The 27345-nt window shown below is 37.0% G+C and overlaps 1 protein-coding gene across 1 annotated transcript in view; it reads left to right on the top strand.

The window, feature by feature from the left end:
- Tacr3 (tachykinin receptor 3) overlaps positions 1-27345 on the top strand; it is a 71191-nt gene that overhangs the window by 26342 nt on the left and 17504 nt on the right. Inside the window, exon 3 of the mRNA XM_041653807.1 lies at positions 1985-2135. Coding sequence (XP_041509741.1) covers positions 1985-2135 — 151 coding nt within the window. The remainder of the gene's footprint in view (positions 1-1984; positions 2136-27345) is intronic.

Genomic DNA, 27345 nt, shown 5'->3' with positions numbered 1-27345 from the left:
GATATGCCTGCCTCTACCTCCCAAGGGGTCAAAGAACTATGCAGCCATGCCTGGCCTGCAGTCACCTCTTCTGAAGTTATTTTATCCAACTCTGCTCTCTCAGAAGTCCAGACGATTTTTTTAAGGGAATAAGAAATAGTTTATTATGGAGCCACTTTGAGTGACTATGACCCATGAACATAGATTTAGGATACTCTAAATTCTATATTCCAAAGTGGAAGGAGCTTCATTAAGTTCTATGGAACAGAAAAGGGCACAAATCAAGACAACTTTAAAATACATTGGTGGGTATATCAGAGAGAAGGATACAGTAAGGTGGGGAGCTTTTCTATAGGCCTAAGATGCTCTCTGACAACATTCTAAGCTTTCAGGCCGGTGGAAGCTAGTAGTCTGCTAAGTTAAAATAGATCCCAACTCATGTTCATCTACTGGTAAAAAGATATTAGATCAGACAGAGGTGGGCAAGGAATGCCTGCACTAGAGGACTAGAACTAGTACAAGATCAGGCATGACTTCTTTTAGAAAGCTCCATTTCCAGTTTTCTCTCTTGGCCAAGTGGGAGGTTCTACTAAAGAGAAAGCAGGTATGGTTATTAGTCTGTGCCATAACTACCTATTATGAATAATCCTACCTAGAGGATATTATTATTCTGAATCACTTCTCCGTTGATTTTAAATCAGTACTTAGCTACCAGGATGAAGATAGGCAAGGAGGTTGAAGATTTCTTGTATGGTGTCCTTCACTCACAGAATCAACTCACCTAGGCTCATAGGGGCTCGCAGAGACAGAACTGACAACTAGGTAGCCTGCATGGGACTGCCCTAGGCAGGCTGCGTTTGTGTTACAGTTGTCTAGCTTGGTCCTCTCGTGGTACTCCTAACAGCAGGGACGGGGGGTGTTTCCAATGCTTTTCCAGGCTTTGGGGACCCTACTTCTCGTACTGGGTCGCCTTGCCCAGCCTTAATACATGGGCAGGTGTTTAGTCTTGCTGGAACTAGACACGCCATGCTTTGTCGATACTCATGGGGAGATCTGACCTTTCCTGAACAGAAACAGACAAGTGGGTTGGAGGGTGGGAACAGAGGAGGGGGAGGGGGAGGGTCTGGGAGAAATGGAGGGAAGGGAACTTGTGGCTGGGATGTAAAATAAATAATTTTTTTTAAAAAAAAAGATTTATTTTAGAAGACAAACCACACTTATAAACTCATTAATTAATTTAAAGTCTTCAAAAGACTGTAGAAACCACATAAAATGTGCAAATTTGTGCATGAGCCAAAATATTATATATCATGCTTCCATTTCTCCCTAATGACATCCTTGTCGCTTTGATGGAAAAGTACGGAATCATAAAATTAAATTTGGCAGTTTGTAAAGCTGTGTGTTTATCACGCACGACGAGCTTGTTATCTGAGTTAATAAGGCAATCAAACACACCTTGACTGTGGAGACTTGCTGCAATGTTTTCACAGGGTTTTTCTTTAGGAAATCAAAAGAAGCGCACAATGTGGCTCAGAGTGCCTCTTTTCATGCAGAAGAAAATGTATTTTATAAATGTCTGATGTCACCAGAATAAATGGAATATTCTCTTGTGGAATAGAATGCATATCATGGCTGACATATTCTTTCCTTCACCCTTACCTTTGAGGATTCACCTCAATAGTTTCGCTCAGCAATTACTAAACAAAGGACAACAGAGAGGGGGTATCACCCTTGGTTCTAAGTAAAGGGAATGTGTATAAATTAAGAGAAGACTTCATTTATAAATTTTCATTTACAGGTTGGAAATAAGCAATTAAAACATTTGATACATGACCCGAGGTTACAGTGTTTGCATGATATTTTGATATGTTTGTGAAATGAAGACAGCGATAAGATGAAAATAACTGTTTGCATTTGTATTATGATTTAAAGCTCAACAAATTCAGAGTCCCATATGTCTCCTTCCAGGAGTCTTCAGCATGCATATGTGTGTATTTCTCTGCAGGTACCACATCATCGTCATCATCCTGGTGTACTGTTTCCCATTGCTCATTATGGGCGTCACCTACACCATAGTTGGAATTACTCTCTGGGGAGGAGAGATCCCAGGAGACACCTGTGACAAGTACCATGAGCAGCTGAAGGCTAAACGAAAGGTACTGTCCCACCTAACTGCACCTAACTGGTGCAGACTGGGTCCCTTCCGAGAGAGAAGGGAGAGCCGACTGGTGTCATTTGATACGACGTATGTTCATATCCCGTTTCAACCTTTCCAAATGCCTCTGTGTTCCTTTTACATAATCGTTTCGTTGTTGCTGGCCTCCTGCGGACCTTGGCCCTGAAGGTCTGCGCATGTCTGTCTGCAGTAGACGTTACATCCTTACAGATGAGCTGTTTTGTCGCTCGCCTTTGTGGCTCATTCTTAGTTACTTTCCCGAAACTGTCAAAGTTTTTCTTAGATGGAATCTAGCTGACTTTTATTTCTGCATGTGTAGCTGCTTTTTATGGTGCTTAACCAGAGCTCCTCTGCTGTACTCTGAAATCTGCTCAAACTTGTCTTTATTCCCCGAGTGGCACCGCTCGCTAAAAGTTAAAATAATGGAATTTTCTCCTCCACCCTGTCTCCCATCCCTCACTCTTCTACTGCCTTCTTCTCCCTCTTCCACTCCCCTTTCTTTCTCCTCCCCTCCCTCGGTTCCTTCCTCCTCCTCCTCCTTCTCCTCCTTCCCTCCCTCTGTCCTTTCCCTTCTCTCTTTTACCTTCCCTCTCTCTATCCCTCCTTCTCCTTCTCTTCTCTTTCCTTTCTTTCTCCTTTGTTTGTTCTTTCCCTTCATCAGCAACCGTATACATCTCCTTAAGGAATGAGTATTTCATTAGTGGTATTATACACATCACTGAATGACTTGAAAAATTTGTTTCTGATCACACATTAAATATTAAAATTACTCCGAAATAGGCTTTTGGCATCATTTGATGAACATATCAGTCATTGTTATTTATTTCATTTAGGACTGGTGAATCTATTTATTGGAATATTACCTACCTTATGAGAATCCCTTTAAAATCTTGCTATCTTTAAACATCTTATCTACTACTGTCTCATAAAAAGTAATCAATCCAAGTTTTAAAATATCATGTAACAAATTACTCCTTTTTGACACCACATCCTTTACTGACAAGTGATGCTAAACAAGACACATCACATTAATATACACAATCTACTATATTTAAAATTAGAAAGTAAGACCGATCTATTTCTGACTAGCTACAGATATGAAATATATATAATTTCTTATTCTGTTTTTTAAAAAATTTCATCTTAAAAATTATCTGCAAAAACAAATTATCCCTATAACAACTGAGAAAAACCTAAGACAGGGAATGTTTCAACAGTATGTTCATTTTACATATATCTTGATTTCCTTTGAAACCTTTCATTATTACTACTATCATCATCATTATCATTATCATCAGTATTGGGGAATACCACTGTGTGTCACAGGCTCTGTATGAGAGTTTAGAGAACAACTTTCAAGAAATCTAAGTGTATTATTATTACATATTTTAATTTTTTTCATATAAATGTAATATTTTTCTAGGAAAAAATAAAATTTCATACTTGTTCTTTTATTTTTTAATATAAAGTCTTACTGAGAACAAAACCAAGAGGAAATTTGTCTTTTTTCCCCTTTACCATTACTGGTAAAAATAAGTCACAAATGTTCCCTCAATTTCATTGTCTACACTTAGTAGTTGGTACAATACAAACCACATCTGGAACATGATTTTTCTAGAATATTTTAGAAAAGAGGGCACTTAAAAGTTATGATTCACTTATCTACCTCTGACTGAAATAATGTAAAATGACATCCCAGGCATAGGTACTTCATAGTCATATCTCATATCAACCCTAGATTTCTTCATAGTTTATCCATGCTTCTATCTCTCTATAATAACCTTATTTTACCTTAATTTTGAAGTATAGACATCTCTTCATTTCTTCTTGTTTTAAAAAATAGCAGCTGAATTAATTTTTTCTGACACATAATAAATGTGTATATATTTGTATATATAAATGTGACTGACTTCTAAAAACGTATATAGAAATAAACACACCTTAAATATACTTAAATAAAATTAGCTAGCAGGCATGTTGGTACCTGTAATCTCAGCACTTAGAAAGCTAATGTCAGAAGACACCTAATTCAATGCCAGTCTTGTCTACAATGAGTTCAAAGACAGAAAAATTTCAAAAGAGAGACTGAGCCATTCTTTCCATCTCTGTCTCTCCTATAATCTTTAGAGTTGTGGGTAAGACATTATATATTTAATCCCTTGAAGAAAAGCCAATACATTGACTTTCTAAGTTTTTGGGACCTAGTATGTTCGATACTTCAAATGACAAGAAACTTTTAGATAAATTGGGATTAACCACCCCCTCTCCGTTTTTGCATGTATATTACCTAAAGATATAAATTTTTATAACACTGTCTGTAATCAGCTGCAGGTAAAAGCCATTAGTCTTGGGAAACAAAGAAACACCCTCCCCCCAGAAACAACACATCACGAACATTATAGTGTTGACTCAAAATTGGTCTATGCTTCATGGACGTATGAAATTTAAAAAGATCGAGGGGCACAGCAATGTCAGAATCTTCACCATCATGACTGCCTAAAAATGAGCTAAAAAGGATAATGAAAATAGACATGCTAAGTAGTGGGAGGAAAGCCCAAGAGAGCTCAGCGCCTGAAAGAGGGAGAAATAGTCTTCCCCAGGGAAGAGCACACCAATTGATCATCCCATACCAAATGATCAGCCCTAAAAACATAAAAATAACAATCTATAGACTGAACACACACACACGCACACATGCACGTGTGCACACGCACACACACACACGCACACTCACACACATATGACAATTAATGAAAAAGACCATGAATTTGCAAGAGAGAAAAGAGGTATGTATGGGAGAGTTTGGAAGTAGGAAAGGGAAGAAGGAATGCATGTATTATATTAATCTCAAAAAAATAAAAGACATAATAAAAAGAAGACACAAAAGAGAGCTGAAGAGCACTCTGTATTATTGTCCCAATATTTGAATCACATGTGAAAAACTCGAATTTAATGGAATAAAAATGTATGAGCAACAAAACACATTAATAAACCTTCTTATGTATATTTTACAGTTTCAAAGAAATTGATATACCTTATAATGTAATTAGTATGTCTCTAATTATAGTAAATAGTCTGATTTAAAATTTTGTATGTTACACACATATTGGACTCCAGCACTTCAAGGAAAAGTATACTCAGCCAGGTGCAAAATATAAATATCAAACACGTAACAGAACTGCCAAAGCCGACAGCATTTCTTTCTCTGTTTTTACCCTCAATGTCTATTGCTTAAAATCCTGTCAAAGTTCTTTTTTGAGGAATACAGGCTATTTTGAACTCTACTATGATATATAAAATTAAATTTAAAACTGAGGTGATATTTTTATAAAGTCTTAAGAGAGATGGCTTTCTCGCTGTAGGGCCTTTTGTCAATATGCCTAGGACTACCTCAATCCTATTGTGAGAATAATATACTACCTGGAAAAGTAAACTGAACCTTGTCTACTTTCTTCTACTAACTGGGAGACAGAATCATAGATTTTTGGCTACTGAAATATTAACTAAAATTTCATGTATGAAACTATTAAAAGTACTTAACTCCAACATAATTCACATCATAAGTACATGACTAAGCTAAAAAAAATATCTCTGTGTACACGTGTGTATGCTTGTTTGAGTGTGAGGATATGAACCTTGTATGTGCATTGCGACAGTAGAGGTTGAGACCACATCTCTTTGTCTATTACTCTTCACCTTATTTTGGGAGAGACAGAACCTGGAACACTGATTAACTAGACTGTCAGTTATCCAGTGAATTCTAGGATTCTCTTGCCTCTGTTGCCCAAATCTAGGATTACGGATGGCACATCCACCCGATCCCTTAAGTAGATTGTGGAGCACATTCATCTGGTCCCTTAAGTGGATGGTGGAGCTCATCCACCTGACCCCTTATGTGGATGGTGGAGATCCAAACACAGATCTTCAAGCTTGTGCAAGAAGCACTTCACCTGCTGAGCCATTGCCCAGGCTCTTGGAAGTTTATTTTTTGATTTAATAAAACAACAACACATGGAAAGTTAGATATTAAAGGTATAGTTCTCAAACCACAACCTGCCTTAAAGGAAGTGTTAACATTCTAGAATCCTAGTTCATAAGTAGGATCTAGAATGATATATCCAGTAGAATACTACAGTTTCACAAATCCTCTAATAATTCATTTGGCCTTGTGTAAAAAAATATGGAAGGCAACAAACATCTCATATTTAGAGTGTTTTGGTAAATAAATGAAATATGAGATTTAATCTTTTGAGCGTAATCATAGTTTTATTCAAGTATCTCTAAAACAAGCATGGAGATGGTCTCAGAGTCATTTATAACGTTTCATTTTTCTGACTTGAGATCTTAGCTGTTACTAACTAAATCCTTGAGGCTAAAATTGAATTCATTCACTTTGAAAATAGAGATGTTTGTTTCCAGTCTTTCTCACATTCATAAATAAACCCTACCTTTTCTCTCTAATTTGAATGAGAAAAAAATGTAGTGACATTATCCTATATGTGACTTTAAGACACTTGGCAGTGACAAAATGCATCCCATAACACACATGTGACTGAGACAGAAGAATCCTCCTGGCATCTTAGAATTACTGTTTAGAACATTATGCTAATTAGCATTGTGCATCCAGGACCCTTGAGACTTAGCATCCCAAGGTTCTATACCTGGTACCTTTTGCACATCAGTTAGTGCAAGCTGCCATTCCCTTCTAATGCTATGTTGTTCTCTTCTCTATGTAGAGATCCTGAATGCAGATGCAGAACTCATATTCATAAACAAATATCTGGTTCTAGTTATTTTTTTCTGTTAACTGAATGAGAAATTTTTAGGATTCCTGTAGATTTTTATCAAGACAGAGTCAAGACAAAAGATATTGGTTTTCCAGACCCTAAGGTTTCAGTAAACGAATTTTAACAAGAATAAAGGGGAAATGCCCTGAGACATCTTTTGACCATAGGGGCAAAGGCAGCAACCTTGGGAAGGGGTATATTTTACACTTTTCAAATCTAGTGGTACCATCTCTTGCTCTTACTTTAGAAAATATCCATTCAAGCATGTTGAGCAAAGAAAGTGAAAGTGCATTTCCCTCTCCACATTTTAATTCCCAAGTCATATTTTATGCTGTTAAATTGAACTTTGGCTTAATAGTTTTTGTCTTTTAACTCCCCAGAAATAACACTGAAAGTAACAAAGTGTACTTGTACTATCAAAAAGAGAACTCACCACACATTGTCATCTGTAGGACAGTGTAGCTCGTTTTTTTACTCTTTGAGGGCGGCCACACAGCTCCCAAGTAAATACACAGAGTCTTATTCTTACTTATGAATGTCTGGCCTTCGTTTGGCTTGTTTCTAGCAAGCTTTTCTTAAATTATCCGATCTACCTTTTTCCTCTGGGCTTTTATCTTTCTCTCTTCTATCTACCTTTTTTCCTTCTTACTCTATGGCTTGCTGTGTGGCTGGATGGCTGGGCCCCTGGTGTTCTCCTCTCCTCCTTTTCCCCATCCTTCCTCTTCTTTCTTTTCTTGGGCCTAGATTTCTCCTCCTATTTATTTTCTCTGCCTGCCAGTCTCGCCTAACCCTCTCCTCCCTAGCTATTAGCCGTTCAGCTCTTTATTACACCAATCAGGTGTTTTAGGCAAGCAAAGTAACACAGCTTTACAGAGTTAAAGAAATGCAATATAAAAAGAAGGTAACACATCTTTGCACCATTACACAAATATTCCACAGCATAAGCAAATGTAATACATCTTATGCTAATATTCCACAACAGGAGAGAATAATTGAGCAACTGCTGAAATGCTGGCTTTGTGAATACGCTAGCATCTTTTTATCTGGGTTTTAGCAGCCAGTTCAGTTCTCTATACTTCCATTTATTTACTGTATATCAGAAAAAAAAAAACACTCTATAGACTGACTCTATGGTTTAGAATGTAAAGATACTTGCCACCAAATTTGCCAAGCTCAGCTGGATCCCATAAGAGAAACAATTTCCACAAGTTGTTCTCTGATCTCCACACATGCAATATCATATTAAAAAACTGGGCAAATACTCACACAATAAATAATCTAAATATAATAAAAAGAACTTTTAGGCTATGGTGGTTACCCAGATCCCACTTGTGTTAATATCATAAAGAGTCCCAAGTGTTACGCCTCACAGCTGTGGTGTGCCTGTGTTGATAACTGTCTTACATTTCTATACCTTCATGACACATTCCTCCTTATGGCCATGCATTTTTATCTAAAAGTTTGTTAAAATATCTGTCTTGTTATTTTCATTATTTTTTCTTTACAGTAAACATTGCTTTCTGAATATATTTTCTACTTTGTCATTCCCCACTGGACCCTGACAAATTGTAGGAATATCCTTTATTATTTTTAATCATAATACAAGGATATGTCATGAAATACTGTATGTCTTAAGTTTTAATCATATATATAATCATATAAGTATATACAACTATTTTAAGAGTAAATTTTCTAGGAAAATGAAGTTGAGAGATGAAAGATAACTTTTGAAGTTTCCACCTTGTTTCAAAATGTCTCCAACAACAAGAGTAAATATAGAAATTTTAGATAGATAATAATGATTATTTATCAAATATTTTTCACTCAGTTTTTTATTTTGTTTGGACTGGAGAATCAGTCAGCAGTGTTGGAATATATTTGCTTCACATCTTTCTGAAAGTATCCAAATAATTTAATCCAGCAGAGAAAGATGAAACATGCAGTTGGTTCTTTTAAAACTGCGTTCTTTTAGTGGAAAAGAACCAAAAACAAAGCCACATACATCTAATGCTTCTGGCAGGACTGAATCTCATTACCACTCTGTGTTTTTAATTGAGACAATGAAACTTCAGGACAAATAGCTGTATGTGCACTCTGGCTAGCTTCTTCTGCTGTGCCTCATGCTACAGGATGAGATCAGAGAACAGAACGCTTGGCCACTGTGCTGTGCATTGATTGCCAGTACCACACGTCTGAATCCTTTGATTGACTAATCTCCCATACCTCCTTGGCTGGCAGTGGGAAAGATTCATCTTGGAAAGCCTGGAAACATTTCTGTGTTTCCTTCAGGTTTTCCATTAAGCCTTGAGAAATAAAAGTGTTTACTCCTTTATTTAAAAAATAAGAAAAGATGCATATAGGTCTTGACTTCTTAACAGTGATGTGAAAAGATGTCCAGAGATTATTCTTGGTATCTCACATCTCACAATTACAAGTTCAGGGAAGGCAGAGTCAGATCCTGGCATCATATATTTCTATGAATAATAAATCTTAACACATGAGATATATAAAACTTCAAGATATGCTGTAACTGAACACAATGTGTTCTTGTGATGATAAGTGAAAATTAAATATAAGCATATCTAAGACATAACAAAACTAGTAGAGAGCGTTTTATTATCTGCAAGAACACAGAAGTTATTTCCAAAGCAATACTTCCCTTGGACAAAGAAAACATTTACATAGAGACTGGCCTATTCCTAAGCATGCTCACTTTAAGATCATGGAAATTAAAGTGCTAGGAAGGAAAATAGCATTAATGGCTTATTAATACAAAGAGTCAGCACTTAAAAGTGCCTGCCTCATGAAACAGCAAGCAGTTGGTCCTGGGCCATTTTATTCCCCATCCTTGAGCGGGTCATGGATAGTTATCATTCCTATGGGTGATCAGGAGGGATAACCTGCCTCTGGAAGACAGGCATGGTTGTGATAGGGATACCCTACCTCTGGAAGACAGGGATGTTTGTGATAGGGATAACCTACCCCTGAATAATGGGAATTCTGTGGTTACCCTAATTGTGGATGACAGGAATGTTCTGTCTTTCTAGTCAGAGGACTGAAATCAAGTTGATACTGACTTGGCAGCTTCATCCCTACCAGCTAACTTTCCTAGTGCTGGAAAGTGCTATCTCTTATTGGAGGAGCAAAACAAATATTATACAGGATATAAATTTTCTACCTGATTTCATCTGGTAGTTAAACCTTGAGAAGGCTAGATTTGAGATTAAAGCTGGAACAATTAAAAATAGATTAATGCTACTGAGAAATTTACATTAATGAAAAAATTTATTAATAAAATATATTAATTATATTACAAGTCTAAACATACAAATGATGAATATATCAAAATTATAAAATAGTTGTAATTCTAAAAATGTATTTTGCATGTGTTTATGTGGACAAACATATTTATTTTATCTCTACATGTATGCTTGTGTTCATATATTGTTTGCATGGTACCAAATAAGCTTATAGGTAAGTGAGCACACACATAAATTAAAGCTGTTAAATTAATCCAAATACTTACAGTCTATATGATTTAAAAATATTTGACAAATAGGTTAACTTAGACTTTTGGGGAGAATAAGGATTGATTTGCATCGAAGCTCGCAGTTTTAATCTCAGCATTCAGGAAGCAGAAGTAGGCAGATCTTCATGAGTTCAAGGTCAGCATGGTCTCCATAGTGAGATCAAGGTTAGCCAGGACTACATAGTGAGGCCCTGTCTCAAAAAATAATAATAATCTCCTGAAAGCATTGTGATTCCATATGTACATCTGACTTGTTGTGTCCAGAAAATACCTTTTCCTTGTAGCTTGGCTGTGTGCTTTGGGGATTATATTATAGCTACATCATTTCACCCATCCCTCTCCTCCCTCCAAACCCTACCATATACCCTTCTTTCTTTCAAATTTATGGCCTCTGCTTTCATTAATCGTTATTACGTATCACGTTCACATTTGTTAGCATTTGTTTTGCCTGAGTTTTTGGCCAGATATCTGGGGTATATCTCTTTATTAGATATTTAAGTTATTCTGTTCATATTTTTCCATGTATCCAGATAGGAGATCCATCATTTAGAGAAAGAGAAAGGTCTTTTCATGGTAGTTAAAAGAATAATCTTAAGTCTTATTGAGCGGGACTCGTGTAGAGTTCATATGTTAATGGTTAGGCATACATCTCATTATTTTGTTGAGAAACGTCTCACACTGTGACCGTTTCTTTTTGGCTATCTGTGTGAGGTCAGACTCCAGGTGTTCTGGCCCTGCTCATTAAAGTGTGGAATTCTCCAGCAGTGCTGTAATGCCTTAAGAAAGTCTGCAGCCAGGGTCTGCAACCGTTAACTGTCTCAGAGTAGAAAGCTCAAAGACAACGGAAGCCTTGCTCTGAGGCCAAGGAAACTCAGCACAGCCATTTGTCCCACAGTGACATCCACAATTAACCCTAGCTTCTGAAGTTTTAAAGAGGGAGCAACATATAATGGCATACTGTAGTCTTACGTTGCTGACATATGGCTGATAATTCAAAATTGCCTTTCTCTTCCTCCTTCAAAATTGCTATTAAAAAATTTAAAACCACCTTGGAACATGTAATTTCATATACAAAACACAATTAATCCCTTACATCCCTTACATCGTAGGGCAATCACGATTTCACTCCCGGTTGCTGGTGTTCCCCTTGGCTGACAAGCAGCTAGAAGAAGCAGTATCGGATCCAGATATCTGGTCGAGTACACAGAACTCCCCATCAGACAATAAAACTTTGCTTCACAATCAATGAGATTTTTCTCCTGCCTGTGTCATAAGAACTTCTAATACATCATTTCCCAGAACTCTGAGACTAGGCAAATTCAAACAAAATGGGTATTCAGAAAAAGCCTGCAGTAAATGCTAAAATGTATGGTTGTCAGCAAGAATAATTTTATAATTAATGGCCCATGTCGAGTTGATTATACAGTGGTTTCTTTCTACTGATGCGAAAAGCTCCAGATCCTTCAGAACTTTGACAAAAATGCTGAAATAATAACCAAACTTAAAACACTCGAATTAAGAAAAGGGGAGACATTGACTTGCTGTCCAGATTCCAGATGTGCCTTCTTGTGATCCACGGTGCTGGTACAATCCAGGGACAGACAGAGATGGTTTCTCTCCACTGTACCAGTCTTGCAGTTTACAGTGAAGCCCAAAACAGAGCCTAAAGCTGTGAGGCAGCTAATGGACTCTCCTGTGGGAAAAGGGACCCAGGTTGATCCAATTATATCAGGTTTTCTTTTTCTCCATCATATAGGGTGATTTTTTTATGCCTTTTTCTTAAGATAAGCTCTAACTTCTGCATGCCTGTTAAATATGCCATTTTTTTGTTATAAGGAGAGGCAAAATTTTGGTAGTTGAAGGAAGTATTTTTCTTTAGAATTTAAAATATGTCCTCTATCCTGCCAGGGCTCCAGACCAATCCTTTGGGTATGATATCACTCTTTACAGTGTGTCTCTTATCTCAGTGGAATTAAATAGCATATAGGAAAGAAAGATTTGGTTATGAAAAAATTGCATGGACTATTGTTAAATGTTCCCACAGTTTATTAAACTTACTATAAAAAGTTAATCTCCAGATTTGCATTATTCCTATGTATCCAAAATGACAATGGATTTGCTTTGATTCATAGGCAATAGGTGTTATTTCCTTGACGTAAAGAATAAAATGAACATTGCCTGCAACAAGCAGACACAAATCACATACGTAAGTCTACCTTGGCCAAGTTGCATCAAAACCTCATAAATATTGGTCAAAATTTTATCTGTTGCCCTAAATTACCACTAAAGTTTTACAAAAGTTCACATCTATTTGCATGGTTTGTTTGTAAAGTTCTGATAACTGAGATGTTTCCCTTGCCTCTTAATTAAAAACTGATATTTCTTATATTTATGGATATGCTTTGGTGTTTGACCTCTGTATATTTAAGGAAAGATTAAATTGAGCTAATGACATATCTACTTCTCTACTTTATTACTTTCTTCTTTGGATTTCTAGCAATTTTTAGAAGTGAAATATAATCTCACTATAGTCACGAGCTGTACAGTAGACATTAAAGTATATTTTTTTATCTAATTGAAACTTGTGCCTTGACAAACAAACTGATTTCCCAACCCTTCTCACCTCCAGTAACAACTATTCTACTCTTCTACAGGTTTAACTTTTGCACACACAAGTAAAATCATATGATATTTGTCTTTTTGTGTCTTGCTTATTTAACTTAGTACAATATTCAATAGTTTAATCCATATTTTCTAAAATAGCAAACATATTTCTTTCAACAGGGTAAAAGTACCCTATTGAGTAAGTGTATTACATTTCTAAAACCATTCATCCAATTCATGCATACGTATGTTGACTCCTGATCTTGACAATGTTACAATGTAGGAATTCCAGGAATGCTAATTTCAGTAACTTTGGATATGTATATACATATGTATGTTTGTATGTATATATACATGTATGTGTATATACATATCTCCAGAAGTAAAATTGCTAAATAATATGATACTACTAACTATAGATTAGGGAAGCAGCAGTATACCATTTCCTATAATGGTATACAAATGGACATTCTTGCTGTTAGCATACAGGGGTTGACTTATTTCCACATTGTTAATTTTAATCTTTCTGTAATAACAAATGAGGGTCATAGCTCACTTTGGGACTGTGTCACATTCACTGGTGATTAGTGATGCAGTACATTGTAAGTGAAAAAACCTAGGGGCATCATAAAACTTGATAAGAAGTTAGATCAATCATAACAAGAGACTTGAATAAAAACAAATATTTGTGTCAGTAGAGTATATAATGAACTCAGAAATAAACCCACACTTTTATCATCAATTGATTTCCATGAGAAAAATAATGTTCTTTTTAAAACTAACTGATGAAATTTTATCCACAATCCAACAAAACAAAACAAAAACCCTGGACCCTTTCACAAAATTAACTGAAAAAAAAAATCAACTCAAAGTGGACAAGAAATGTAAGCACGGGGCTTGAAACTGAATCTACTAAAAGAATTTGTAGCAAGGAATCTTTGGACAGTTGTTTGGATAACAACTTTTTATTTTCTTCTAAAAATATGTGAAATAAAACCAAAAATGGTCAAAAAGGACTTCACTGAACTAAAGAAGCTCCTGCACAGAGAGGAAAAGAGAGATAAAACTTACACACTGGGTGGACAGATTCACATCCTACAATCAACTTACCTCAGGATCCAGCAGTACCACTCTTGGGAATATACCCAAGAGATGCTCAGTCATACTACAAAAGCATTTGTTCAACTATATTCGTATCAGTATTATTTGTAATAGCCAGAACCTGGAAACAACCTAGATGCCTCTCAATAGAAGAATGGATAAAGAAAGTGTGGCACATCTACACATTAGAGTACTACTCAGCCATAAAAACAATGACAACTTGAATTTTGCATGCAAATGGATGTAAATAGAAAACGCTATCCTCAGTGAGATAACCCAGACCCCAAAATACAAATCTGGTATGTACTCACTCATTAGTAGATTCTAGCCATAAACAAAGTACATTGAGCCTATAGTTTGCGATCCTGGAAAAGCTAAGTAATAAGGTGAACCCAAAGAAAAACATATATTTATCCTCCTGGAAATTGGAAGCAGACAAAATCTCCAGGCAAAAGTTGGGAGCATGGGGGTGGGGGTGGGGTGGAGTGAAGGGGAGAGGGGAAGAGAGAAGTGAGAAGGGGAGGGTTGGGGAGAACTTGGGGGAGTGGGATGGTTGAGATGGAGGAAGGACTAAACTGATTTTGAAGTAATCTTTTTTTTTTTTTAAAGAAAGGAACCATTGTGACTTCCTTGAATTTCTGATACCAGACACGCACATCTGCTCGGTGTCACACATTAGAGAGAACATGAGCTAGGAGTCAGGCAGGATGGCTTCATACTGAATCTTAATCTCTCACCCTCTATTTCTTATTTATAAAATTCTGAAGTGTTCTTTTGCTTGCTATTTTTATAATGGTATATGAACAAAATGTACAACGCGTTTGATACCTAATGTTCATAATGTAGGAATTTTGTCTATCTGCTCCATGTTTGTTCCATAAAACAGAAATAAACCTGATTGTGATTTTTAACTAAAATCATAGTGCAGAGTCTTCCATATAGCTGTTCTTGCAGGCTTTGCTCCTGGGCCACATGAGCAGAGCTAGCTCTCCAGCTGAGCTTGGGGGTTTATTTCTGTGCCACACGGGGCACTTCCTTTTGTGGTTTAAGCAGATTAAGCATCTGAATGCTAAGAGTCACATGAGAAAAACAATGGTATTATTTTCATTTTAGAGATATCTTATTACATGGGTTTTTAAAAAGGCACAGACTGCTGAGTTAAGATTCAAAATTTTAACTAAAGGAGTCTCTCCATAACCACTACCCTTAACTTCCTTTATGCTGCCTTCAATGCTAATGATCTTTCTATGTCTTTCTCAGTGGGTACAGTTGAGAGAGCAATTGTTTATTTATTTCTTTAATTACTAATAAAATTATGAGTTTATTACTTCTTTTAGCCTATACAAGTGGCAACATTTTTTTTTTCTTTTCAATTTCTATTACATCTTTCCCCACTCTTACAACTAGTCCAATATAACTGGGGAAAGGAGAAAAAATGTACCACTGTTGACTTACATTTGGTAAATATTCCATATACATGATAGTATGAAAGAAAAAAGAAGCAAAATAAGAGAAATATTGATCCTTAAAGTATTGACATGTACTGTGCCAAGGCGTGGTGTAGTAAGTATGTCTTAATTCCTCATATGAACGTTCATGTATGGATTCATATATAGTGTATGTAATATATTTTATGCACATAGAAGTCTACCTAATGACAAAACAAAGATGTTGTCTGCAACTAGACATCACTAAAAAAAAGATTACCAATTCTGAAATCCATTTCTTGATTTTTAGATTTTAATTATTTCATTCATTTTTAGATAATATAATTACTTCATTTGTTTCTTCTGTTTCTTTCTCTAAAACCTCCCATATACTCCTCCTTGCTCTTTTTCAACGTCATGACCTCTTTTTTCATTAATTGTTGTTACATGCATACATATATATTCCTAAATACATAAATAAAACCCACTTACTCTGTAAAACATTACTTGTTTGTGCATGTTTATAGGCTAGCCATTTCTTAGTGGATAACCAATTAGTGAGCTCTTCCTGACTTTACCATCACATTAAAGATCTCAGTTATATAAAGACATACATATTTAGAAAGTTGAATCCAGACAGGGTAAACACAAAATGAAAGGGATCAAATGTGGAAAACTTAATAGGATCACGATTTGATGACTGTTTAGATATAGTCACTGAGAGAGGAAAGGAAAATATTCTCTTTTACTGTTCAATTGTTAATAAAATGGACACACCACTGAAACAAAGTAGAAAGTCAGAATCAGGTTGGTGGCCCATACCTGGAATCTCAGCATTTAGGAGGATGAGAGAAAAAAACTTAATTTCCTGAGCTACATAAAGCTGGGAGACATAGAAGTAGAGAGACAGAGAAGGAGGGAAGGAGGGAGAAAAATAAAGAGGAAGGGAAGAAGAGAGAGCAAAAAGAGAAAAAGATAAAGAGACAGAGACAAAGGAAGAGAGAGGGAGAGGGAGAGAGAGGTTGCCTTTATGACAGCCCAGCAGGGTTCTGGGATAGGGAAAGTGAGCTACTATAGGACAACCCAGCAAGGCTGAAAGGACCGTGTGCTAGTGGGAGTATGTACCAATCTATACCTTCCAGAGGAGAATTGATGGTCACATATGTGTGCAGTCAGATTTTCTTCGGACCACCAGCTCACAAATAACAACCCAGAAACTTATTACTAATTATGAAAGCTTGACCTGAGCTCTTATAGTGTAAATTAATCTTTTTTTTTTTTTTTTTTACTAATCCATGTTCTGCCATGTGGCTCGGTTACCTCTCCTCCATTCCATATGTCTGACTTCTTCAGTGTCTCGCTGGGGTCTCCCATGCCTGGATTTATCCCAAGTTCCTCTCTTTACCCCGAAGTCCCACCTATTCTCTCCTGCCTAGCTATTGGACATTTAGCTATTTATGTGCACAGGTTCCTTCTTTGATTAGAAATTTTTATAAGAAGAGTCTCCTATCACACTTCTAAATGACAAAAAAAAAAAAAAGCCATGAATACAATTACCTGGCCTACTAGGAATCATGAACACCAGTTCATTCATGGACCCTTAATCAGTCTCCTAGCCCCTGGAGCTTAGAATAGGGGCAGGGACAAAAAAAATATTATTTTGCTACACTATGTGTATTTTCTCATAAATTTTGCATTTTATTTGTAATTAAGCAAAAGAAATATTTCCAAACAATATATAAAATCCAAGTAGAAATTTTCCTTATTATAGTGGTTACCAGTTGGAAACTGGTTATATAGTACCTCGAGGAAAAATGAGTTAATACTGACTGATTGTGCATCTATTTGGGGCATTCAGAAACAGTAAAGTTTGTACCACCTGCCTCGTATTTCTGGCCTGTTAATTATACGGTTTGCATGGATCACAGTGTGCTGCCTCTGAACTTCTGATCCACTGTCAGCAGGTATTGCACTTGTGACTGTTTATCCAGCATGGTGACAGACTGATTAGTATTGACTAATAACTTTTTATTTTCTTTGACCTCTATTTTTAAAAGATTGTTTGTTTGAAAAGCACTTGCTGAGTTTGAGGAAAAGTGTGATCACAAAATAGAACAAATATAATTGAACCCTAAAATCCCAATGGGTCAAGAAATTATCGGCCTGTTTTCTTTTTAGTGGCTCAGGAAATTATATGGCTATGTTTTAGTGGCTCAATCAACAATAGAAATGATCACAGTAAAAAAAAAAAAGCAGTTAAAGATGGGAAAGGGTATGGAGAGATGGCTCAGTGGTTAAGAGCACATACATCTCTTACAGATAATATCAGTTTGGTTCCCAGCACCCATATCAGCTGACTCACAACTACCAACACACCAGTGCTGCTAGATTTCTAGAGCACCTACACTCATGTGCACATACCCACAGACAGACAGAAACACACACACACACATAAGTAGGAATAAAATCTAAGGACTGGAGAGAGCCTTGGTGGTTGTTGGTCCAGGAGGCCCAGGTTCAATTCCCAGCACCCTAATGGCAGCCACCAATTGTCTGTAACTCCAGTTCCGGAGAATCCAATGTCCTCTTGTAGCCTCCCAGGCACTGCAAAACATGAATCCAGGCAAGATACCCACACAGAGAGAAGAAAAGAAAAAAAAAGAATAGAAAAGAAAAAAATTAAAGGATAAAATATTTTAAAAATAAATAATAATAATGAAGAAAATCATATGATACCTATCTGTAATAATCTCAAATATATTGCACTCTGTACAATATATCTCAAAATAAAATTTTAAAACTCAGAATTCTTTTTTAAACTTCATCTCTTTAATGTTATTGTCTGTGCACTTAATGATATATTTTCCTCCTTGGAACCATCTCTTAGCTCTCTGCCCTCTGGTATTCTGTAATTATATTTTAACTAACTTCATCTATGCCATCGTTTTTAAGCTTTTTTGTATCCTGAAAGAAAAATTCTTGTTTTATTGGGGATTTTTTTTTCATTGGCCCCCCAAACAGAACTTTCTTGCCTCACATGAGATCCCTTCCAGAATTCTCTCAGCTCAGGTACCAGGCAAATGCCTGCGTGTGCTGTTCTCTTGTTCCATCTTCCTTTTTTCTCTGCATCTCTACCTCTTGCCGGCCATCCTTGATCCATTTCTCAACTCTACTGTTTTTTTTTTTTCTATTCCCTCTTGTTTGCATGTGTATATTATACATGGTTGTATTTGGTAATGCAAGTGAAAGAGTTCATGTGGAGTTCAAAGAGCAGCCTTGGGCATCAGTCCTCCCCACGCTCTTGTTCTGAGATAGATTATCCTTGTTTAATACTACAAACCCAAAGCTAATGGGCTGTGAGCATCAGAGGTTCTCCTGCCTCTGTCTCACGCTCTCACACCTGACTTTACATGGTGTCTCGGGGTTCAAAAACCAGATCCTCACACTTGGGTGGCCAATGCTTTAACTTCTACGTAAGCCCTGATCCCTCTGTTTAGGTTTTTACTGAAAAGTTTAACATGTGATTGAGATACAAAATGGCAGCAAATGCCCCTATCTTTTACAGTAATGTGAAACTTGGCAATCTCAATCTCATTCACTACTCTGCTCACAAACAAAATGCCTTCCACATTCCCAGGATTAGTTTCCTTCAGTCTAGATGAAGAATAGAAAGACAGACATATTTTATGTCACATGATGCACAAAAATATTTTTAGATGGTCACAGTTATTTACCCTATTTTTTTAGATGTCTACCCGTTTTTCCATTCTTATTTCATGTCATCAGGTATCAGAAAAGTTTTCCTCTATGACTTTGCTTAGATATTAGATCCTCTAAGAATTCTATTTCCTTGCACATCTCCTGCCTTTGCTCCTGGTGTTCTCAAGTTTATGAATTTGTCAATCATTCAAATGTCTCCCAACACATCCTTATCTGTTTATATTTATCAATCGCATGGTAATTAGTTCATTCCCTTTGATTCTCAAAAATTATCCTGAGATTATTTCTGTTTAGTCACTTTGCCATTCTCCAAAAAGCTGTGTTAGTCTTTTATAAACTTCTGAGATAGGATTCCCAAAGCCTGCTGTTATGGTTATCTAAGGCAGAGGAGTAAAATGATTTTTACTAGCACACATGAGGAACACACACAACCTCCACACAGCGTTATCAGCAAAAGAAAATAGCATCCTAAATCAAATAAAAATGATCCATACTCACCCGTAAAGGGAAAAGGAACTTGAATTTTAATTTTAAAAAATGAGACCTTCAAATGCTACCCGTCTTGACGAAAAGGAAAAACAAGTCTTTAATGTAAATACACTAAAAGCTGGTAAGTGGTGGTCAAAATTTTATATGTCACCATTGATCTGCTTTTGGTTTTGCTTCCAAATGTGGTTTTATAGAAAATGAAAAAACGTGACTTTTCTTCCTTAATTGCAAATACAAGTCAGTTCTCTGTCTCCTCAGCATCTTTGCTGTGAGATTTCACGGTGCCCCTCTTCACACACTGCAATTGAACCAGGATTTTTACCAGATGTGGCCCCACATAAAGACCCCTAAATGGTGTCAGGAGGTGATGAGCAGGCCAGTTTCCATGCATTTACAGCTCACCTGAAATACAGTGAGCAGAGACTGTCTTGTAGCTGTTTTATTACCCTCATCTGGCTGAAAGGTTTCCAAGAATTAGAGCATACTTAAACACATGATACAAAATGAATATCTTTACTGTACCATTCTAAAGGGTCACAGCTTAAAAGGGAGGCTTAGAGAAAAAAATCCATAAAATAAGCAGAATGGATAATATTCTAATGCACAAAATGATACTTTTTAATTTCTTTGGAGAAAAAGAATATCAGCAATTTAAGAGTGTAAATCAAATTATAACTTTTCTGAACTATGTGGGTGTGCACATGCATTTCCACCCAACTAAAGAGCAAGGTTATATTATTTAAATGGAAATAAAGCTTATAATTATGTTTATTTAAATTCAACACAAGGAAAAGTCATTAGTGTACTCATTTTCAGTCTCTTTTTCCAAGATAGATAGACCACGAATTGAGGGAGGACAGGTCCAGCAAATGATCTCGCAGTACATCCATCTTTAATTTTGACCTTGAACTCTTAAATTAGAACAGCATTTATTTCATTTTGCTTTGAGCATATGGCTCCTTGGAGCAAGAAAAACCCTTATCCATTGCCTTCATGTTGATCCTTCTACATCTGATTCTTCCTCTGTCTGCCCCATGACTCCATAGCAGAGAAGACCTCAGCGAGTTAGTTCTTGGGTCTGAATATTATTGGTACCTTCCAACAAACTCCATAAAAGTGCTGGATAGGATCCATGTTTTATTCACAATTAGACGTTGTGACTTAGCTGGAGATGAGTGTAACTCACAGGTGAAAAGCTAAGTCTTCTGATTTCACAGATAGGGAATTTTAGAATATTGTGGACTTTTTTCACCCTTTACCTTTTTTTTCTACCTCCCAGGATTATGAGGTTCTGAGAAATGTTTTGCTTTTCTGATTGTAGATTCTCCAGGATTAAAGATAAACACTTTCTTTCAAAGTTAAGATGACAATTATTCCCTATTCAAGGGAGGAATCTTATAAAACTAAATTATTAAATGTGAAAGCTTATATGACACATAGAAAGTTGAACCTAGGGTCTTGGTTTCTTTATAAACACAGTGTAAAGCAATTATGATCAAAGGATATAATATTAAATAAGAAAAATAATAGTCCATTTGTGTATATGTTTTTATGTAGCTCAGGTGGTTATTCTTTCCACATGCCCAAAAACATAAAACAAATGGCTGGTAAAGGTTAATTAAATTTGGCTGTAAAATATTTTGAAACATTTTATTTCACTCACTTCAATAATTTTGGAGTTCATACAGTGGACATGCTACAGGCAAGCAGCGGTGATGTGAAGTTGGCTAAACAGTAAGTTCTCTCTGTTAAACTGCTCATAGCATGATTTGAGGGAAATGGATGGTCTTATTTTTTATTGATTTTATTGGCCTATACATTTTTCTCTAATCCCCTCCCTTCCTCTCCCTTTCTCCTCTACCCTCTCCCGTGGTCCCCACGAATTATAGGCTGGTTTTTCTTTGCTTTATGTCTAAAAGCCACTTATGAGTGAGTACATATAATATTTGTCTTTCTAGGTCTGAGTTACCTCACTCAAAATGATGTTTTCTAGCTGCAAATTTCAATATGTCATTTTTTTCTGCTGTGTAGTACTCCATTGTGTAAATGTACCACATTTTCCTTACCCATTCTTCAGTCGTGAGGCATTTAGGTTGTTTCCAGGTTTTGGCTATGACAAATAATGCTGCTATGAATATAGTTGAGCACATGTCCTTGTGGTACGATTGAGCATCCTTTGGATATATACCCAAAAATAGTATTACTGGGTCTTGAGGAAGGTTGTTTCCTAATTTTCTGAAAAATCATCATACTGATATCCAAAGGGGCTGTACCAGTTTGCACTCCCACCAGCAATGCAGGGGTGTTCCCATTACCCCACATCCCCTCCAGTATAAGTTGTCATCAGTGTTTTTATCTTGACCATTCTTATAGATGTTAGATGGAATCTCAGAGTTGTTTTTATTTGCATTTCTCTGATAGCTAAGGATGTAGAGCATTTCCTTAAGTGTCTTTCAGCCATTTTCGATTCCTCTGTTGAGCGTTCTCTGTTTAGGTCTGTACCCCATTTTTTATTGGATTATTTGTTCTTTTGATGACCAATTTCTTGAGTTCTTTGTATATTTTGGAAAACAACCCTCTGTCTGATGTGGGGTTGGGGATGGTCTTGTTCAAAGATATTTACTCAGTGTCGTGGAGTCTGGTAAGTTCTAAGGACACAAAGATGAATGATACATGTGCCCTCCTCTGTACTGGAGAAATGGAAAACATTTTCCATGTTAGGAAATATGTATGTAGAAAGAGTGATATGCTAAGTCTCCTTAGACATCACCCTGCAGTGCCTGAAGAGAGAAGGGAAACAATGCTAGAAAGAGACCTGAGGCAACTCCCACAGGAAACTGTTTTACAAAGACCAGTGATGGGGAGGGAGTATGAGGCATGCAAATCACATAGCCCTACTTCACTGTGAAAAACAAGTAAGATCGTAATTTACACATCTTGCTGACTCAGTTCACCAAACACTGTAGAGAAATAGCTTCCTTTTCAGCGACGAATCTAATTTTCTGCCAAAATCAGTGCTGGAAAGAATAATCTTAAATATCCTGTATTTATGCAACTTCAAAAGGAAAATAAATTAAGGTTTTACACTTCTAAGATGAAAGGCCAGTTTCAAAAGCACATTGAAAAATTAAACAACACCAACAAGTCTAACCTTTGCCCCATAGGAAAAAAATCCGCATTGAAGCAGTAGTTGTTGCAACAATGTATTTATGAGCACAATATATTAAGCACACCATATATATATATATATATATATATATATATATATATATATGAGACAGTGTTTCTCTGCATAACTTTGATGCCTGTCCTGGTGCTCTTGTAGACCAGGCTGGCCTCAAACTCACAGAGGCCCACCCACCTCTGCCTCCCTGAGTGTTGGGATTAAAGGTGTGTACCACCACTGCCCAGCAGGCACGCTATATTTTTAAGAGAGCTAGCAAGATTCCAATATATAGAAAAACAATCTGTGATTCTGACAAATGGTGTCAGCATAGCCTTTTTCTGCCTGCACAGGAAGTTTTAAATGTACAGATCTGTCTTTGCATATCCTGGGAGAAACAAGGTGGGAAGGCTCTGCTAAGCAGCCAGCAGCAGAGACAAAAGATCTTATGTCTCACTGTCTGTTAAAAAAAAAAAAAGTAAATGAAGCTCATCTTCTTTTTGTGCATGTCAAGCCCTGACAGTAGCTTTTTATCAGGGCTGAAGGACTCCTTCCAGAAAATCCTCGGTATGGCTTCAAGTTATAGTGAGTGTACATGAGATTGTCAAGGATTCATGGTCCAATCCTTTGCCTTCAGATAAACGAATAATGTAAAAGTGTTTTGTACTATACAGGGTCCTAAAACACTGCATTACAGCCCCTATTTGACAAATTTTTACCCAGAGAAATTTGTCCATGCTCATGTAGATTTAAAACTCTCCTTCAACCTTGAGATTCTCACACATCTCAACTACTTTTCTCATTCTTTTACTTTTTGGCTTGAGCAAAATGTTTCAACCCACATGAGGCTTTCATGCAATCTTTCTTGGGGGAGGAATAATCTGTAGGTTCCCTTCCACATGAGCAATTGATGGCCATGACATCATTCTCCTCCCCACTACCCATATGTATCACGTGTCTTCACCAGTGATCTGTTGCTGTGAAGAAATTCTATAACCATGGCAACTTTTATAAGAAACGTGTTTAATTGAGGCTCTTTTAGAGTTTCAGAGGTTCAGTCCCTTATCCTCATGGTGGAAAGCATGGCAGCAGAAGGGTAGACATGATAGCTGAGTTTCTGCATCCCAATCTGAAGGCAGCAGAAAGAGAGAGACACTGGTCATGGCTTGAGCATTTGAAACCTCAAAGCCTTTCTCCAGTAACACACTTTCTCCAACAAGGCCACTCCTACTAGAGTAAAGCAACACCTTCTACTCCCTGTCAAGTCCCACTGCCTAAAGTCAAGCATTCAAATCTATGAGCCTATGGAGCCATTTGTACTCAACCACTGCTTCACCTCTAGCCCTCTTGATAGTCCCACTGCTCCAAATAATCCAGACTTCTTTACTATAACACATATTCCATGACTTTATTTCCCTTGTCCCTCTTTATTGTGATTTTTTTTCTTCTTCTCTCTCTCTCCTCCTTTCCCTCTCCCTCTCCCTAGCCCTCTTGATAGTCCCACTGCTCCAAATAATCCAGACTTCTTTACTATAACACATATTCCATGACTTTATTTCCCTTCCCCCTCTTTACTGTGATTTTTTTCTTCTCTCTCTCTCCTCCTCTCCCTCTCCCTCTCCCTCTCCCTAGCCCTCTTGATAGTCCCACTGCTCCAAATAATACAGACTTCTTGCACTCGGGAGGCAGAGGCAGGCGGATCTCTGTGAGTTTGAGACCAGCCTGGTCTACAAGAGCTAGTTCCAGGACAGGCTCCAAAGCCACAGAGAAACCCTGTCTCGAAAAACCAAAAAAAAAAAAAAAAAAAAATACAGACTTCTTTACTATAACACATATTCCATGACTTTATTTCCCCTCCCCCTCTTTACTGTGATTTTTTTCTTCCCCCTCTCCCTCTCCCTCTCCTCCTCCCCTTTCCCCTCCCCCTCTCCCTCTCCCTCTCCCTGGTCCCTTTTCTAGTTTTATGACCTAACTGTGTGTGTGTGTGTGTGTGTGTGTGTGTGTGTGTGTGTGTGTATAATTTAAAGCTAGTTTTCTAGAAATAAAAGAAGATGTGCATTTTTAGTTTGGCTTATTTTGCCAAACAGTTACATATGTTTTCCACGGAGGTTATGATGTCATTTATCATTGTTGCTAAATGAAACTCCAGAGTATGTATGTACATTTCTTTATCCATTCATCTACACATAAGCTGGTTTCATACCTCAAGCATTGCAAATACTGCAGCAGGCATATACACAGATATATAAACATCTCTGTGGTACATGGATATGTACCCAAGTGGTCCAGCTGGGTCATAGGATAGTTCCACTCTAGCGCTGTCAGGACTCCCCCAGGACTGCTCTAGTCGCTGAGATAGTGAGTGTTCCCACCTGTAGCTAGTAAACATTCCCACCTGTAGTTAGTACACATTCCCACCTGTAGTGCCTAAAGTCCTTCCTTCCTCACATCCCTGCCAGGAGTTATTGTTATTTTCTGTCTTCATGGCAGCCTTTCTGAATTGTGTGAGTTGGAATCTCATGGCACGTATTTAGATTTTTTAAATTAAAATATAATTACATCATTTTCCCCCTTTCCTTCCCTCCCTCCAACCCTTCCCATGCACCCCGTTACACTATCTCAAATTCATGGACTCTATTTCTTTCATTGTTGATATGTGTACATTGATAAACACACATGTATTTCTAAATATGTAGCTATATCCTGATAAGTCTATATAATGTTATTTATATGTATATGTGGTATCAATGCTTCCCCTAGATGTCTCAAAGTTGCAGGTCCTGTAGTAAATCTTCAATACATTCTGGTTTTTTTCTTTTTTTTTTATTGAGAAAAAAAATTTTCCGCCTCCTCCCAGCCTCCCACTCCTCCCCCCCTCCCCCCACTCCTCTCCCCGTCCCCCCACTTCTCTCCCCCTCCCCCCACTCCTCTCCCCCTCCCTCTCAAGTCTGAAGAGCAGTCAGGGTTCCCTGCCCTGTGGAAAGTCCAAAGTCCTCCCCCCTCCATCCTGGTCTAGGAAGGTGAACATCCAAACTGGCTAGACTCCCACAAAGCCAGAACATGAAGTAGGATCAAAACCCAGTGCCATTGTCCTTGGCTTCTCAGCAGCCCTCATTGTCCGCCATATTCAGAGAGTCCGGTTTTATCCCCTGCTTTTTCAGTCACAGTCCAGCTGGCCTTGATGAGCTCCCAATAGATCAGCCCCACTGTCTCCGTGGGTGGGTGCATTCTTAAATAAATTTCTATGCAGAATAACAGATGGATCCAGTGTTATTTTTCTACATGTGGATATCCACATCTAGAGGCTATGTTTTTGTTAATATGTGTTCTTATATCATGATAAAGAACTGGTGGCCATGACTGTGTGGGTTTATTTCTCAGTCATGTATTCTCTATTCCATTGTCCTACATGTCTGCACTTGTGTCAGAACTATATAGTTGTGCTACTATGACATTATAGCATAATTTAAAACCAGGTGTTATCTATGACACAAATATTGCTCTTTTTGATTAGGATCAAGCTAGCTGTTCCAGGTTTTATTTATATTTTTCTCCACATGAACTTTAGTATTTCTTTTTCTAGATCTTTGAAGAATATAATTGAGATTTCAATGGCGTTTCTATTGACCCTGTGGATTTTGGGTAAAATAACCACGTACAATATGGTCTTGCCAATCAATAAGCACAGAAGGTCTTCCCATCTTCTAGTGTCTTCAATTTTTTATTCTGTGTTTTAATATTTATTATAAAGGTCTCTATTCTCCTTGGTTATTTTTGATTTTGTTTTGTTTTAGCAATAGGGAGTTCTTTTTTCCTTTTATTGTTCTCTGATTTTTCATTATTGGTCTATAGAAGGCTATTGAATTTTGTATGCTGATTTTGTATCCTGCTAATTTACTGAAAATATTTAGCAGACTTGGGAGGTTTTACTGTGAGTTACTAGGGATTTTCCAATATACTATAATGTCATCTGTAAATAGAGAAATTTTATTTTTTTCTTATATATATATCCCTTTTATTTCTCTTAAGATTCTAACATTTTAGGCTCTATAATAAGATGGAGGACACTATCTCATTCCTGATTCTTTAGGAAATGCTCTGAGTGTTTACCTACTTAGTATAATGTTGTTTGTAGACTTGTTTCATGTAGTCTTTCTTATGTTGAGGAACGTTTACACTATCCTTATTATTCGTGACTTGTATCATAAAGAAATGCTGAACTATAGGTGGACTTTTCTTTCCCATCCTCCAGTTCTTAAATAACTGACATGGAGACTTATTATTAATGATAGATAAGTTCTCATCTGATAGCTCAGGCTTTTTACTAACTAACTCTTACAACTTAAAATAATCCATTTCTATTACTATGT

The sequence above is a fragment of the Microtus oregoni genome, unplaced genomic scaffold, assembly GCF_018167655.1.
Source record: "Microtus oregoni isolate MIOR12 unplaced genomic scaffold, Mior012 000000F_ref0000247, whole genome shotgun sequence".
Taxonomy (NCBI): domain Eukaryota; kingdom Metazoa; phylum Chordata; class Mammalia; order Rodentia; family Cricetidae; genus Microtus; species Microtus oregoni.
This window is presented reverse-complemented; position numbering and strand designations above follow the sequence as displayed.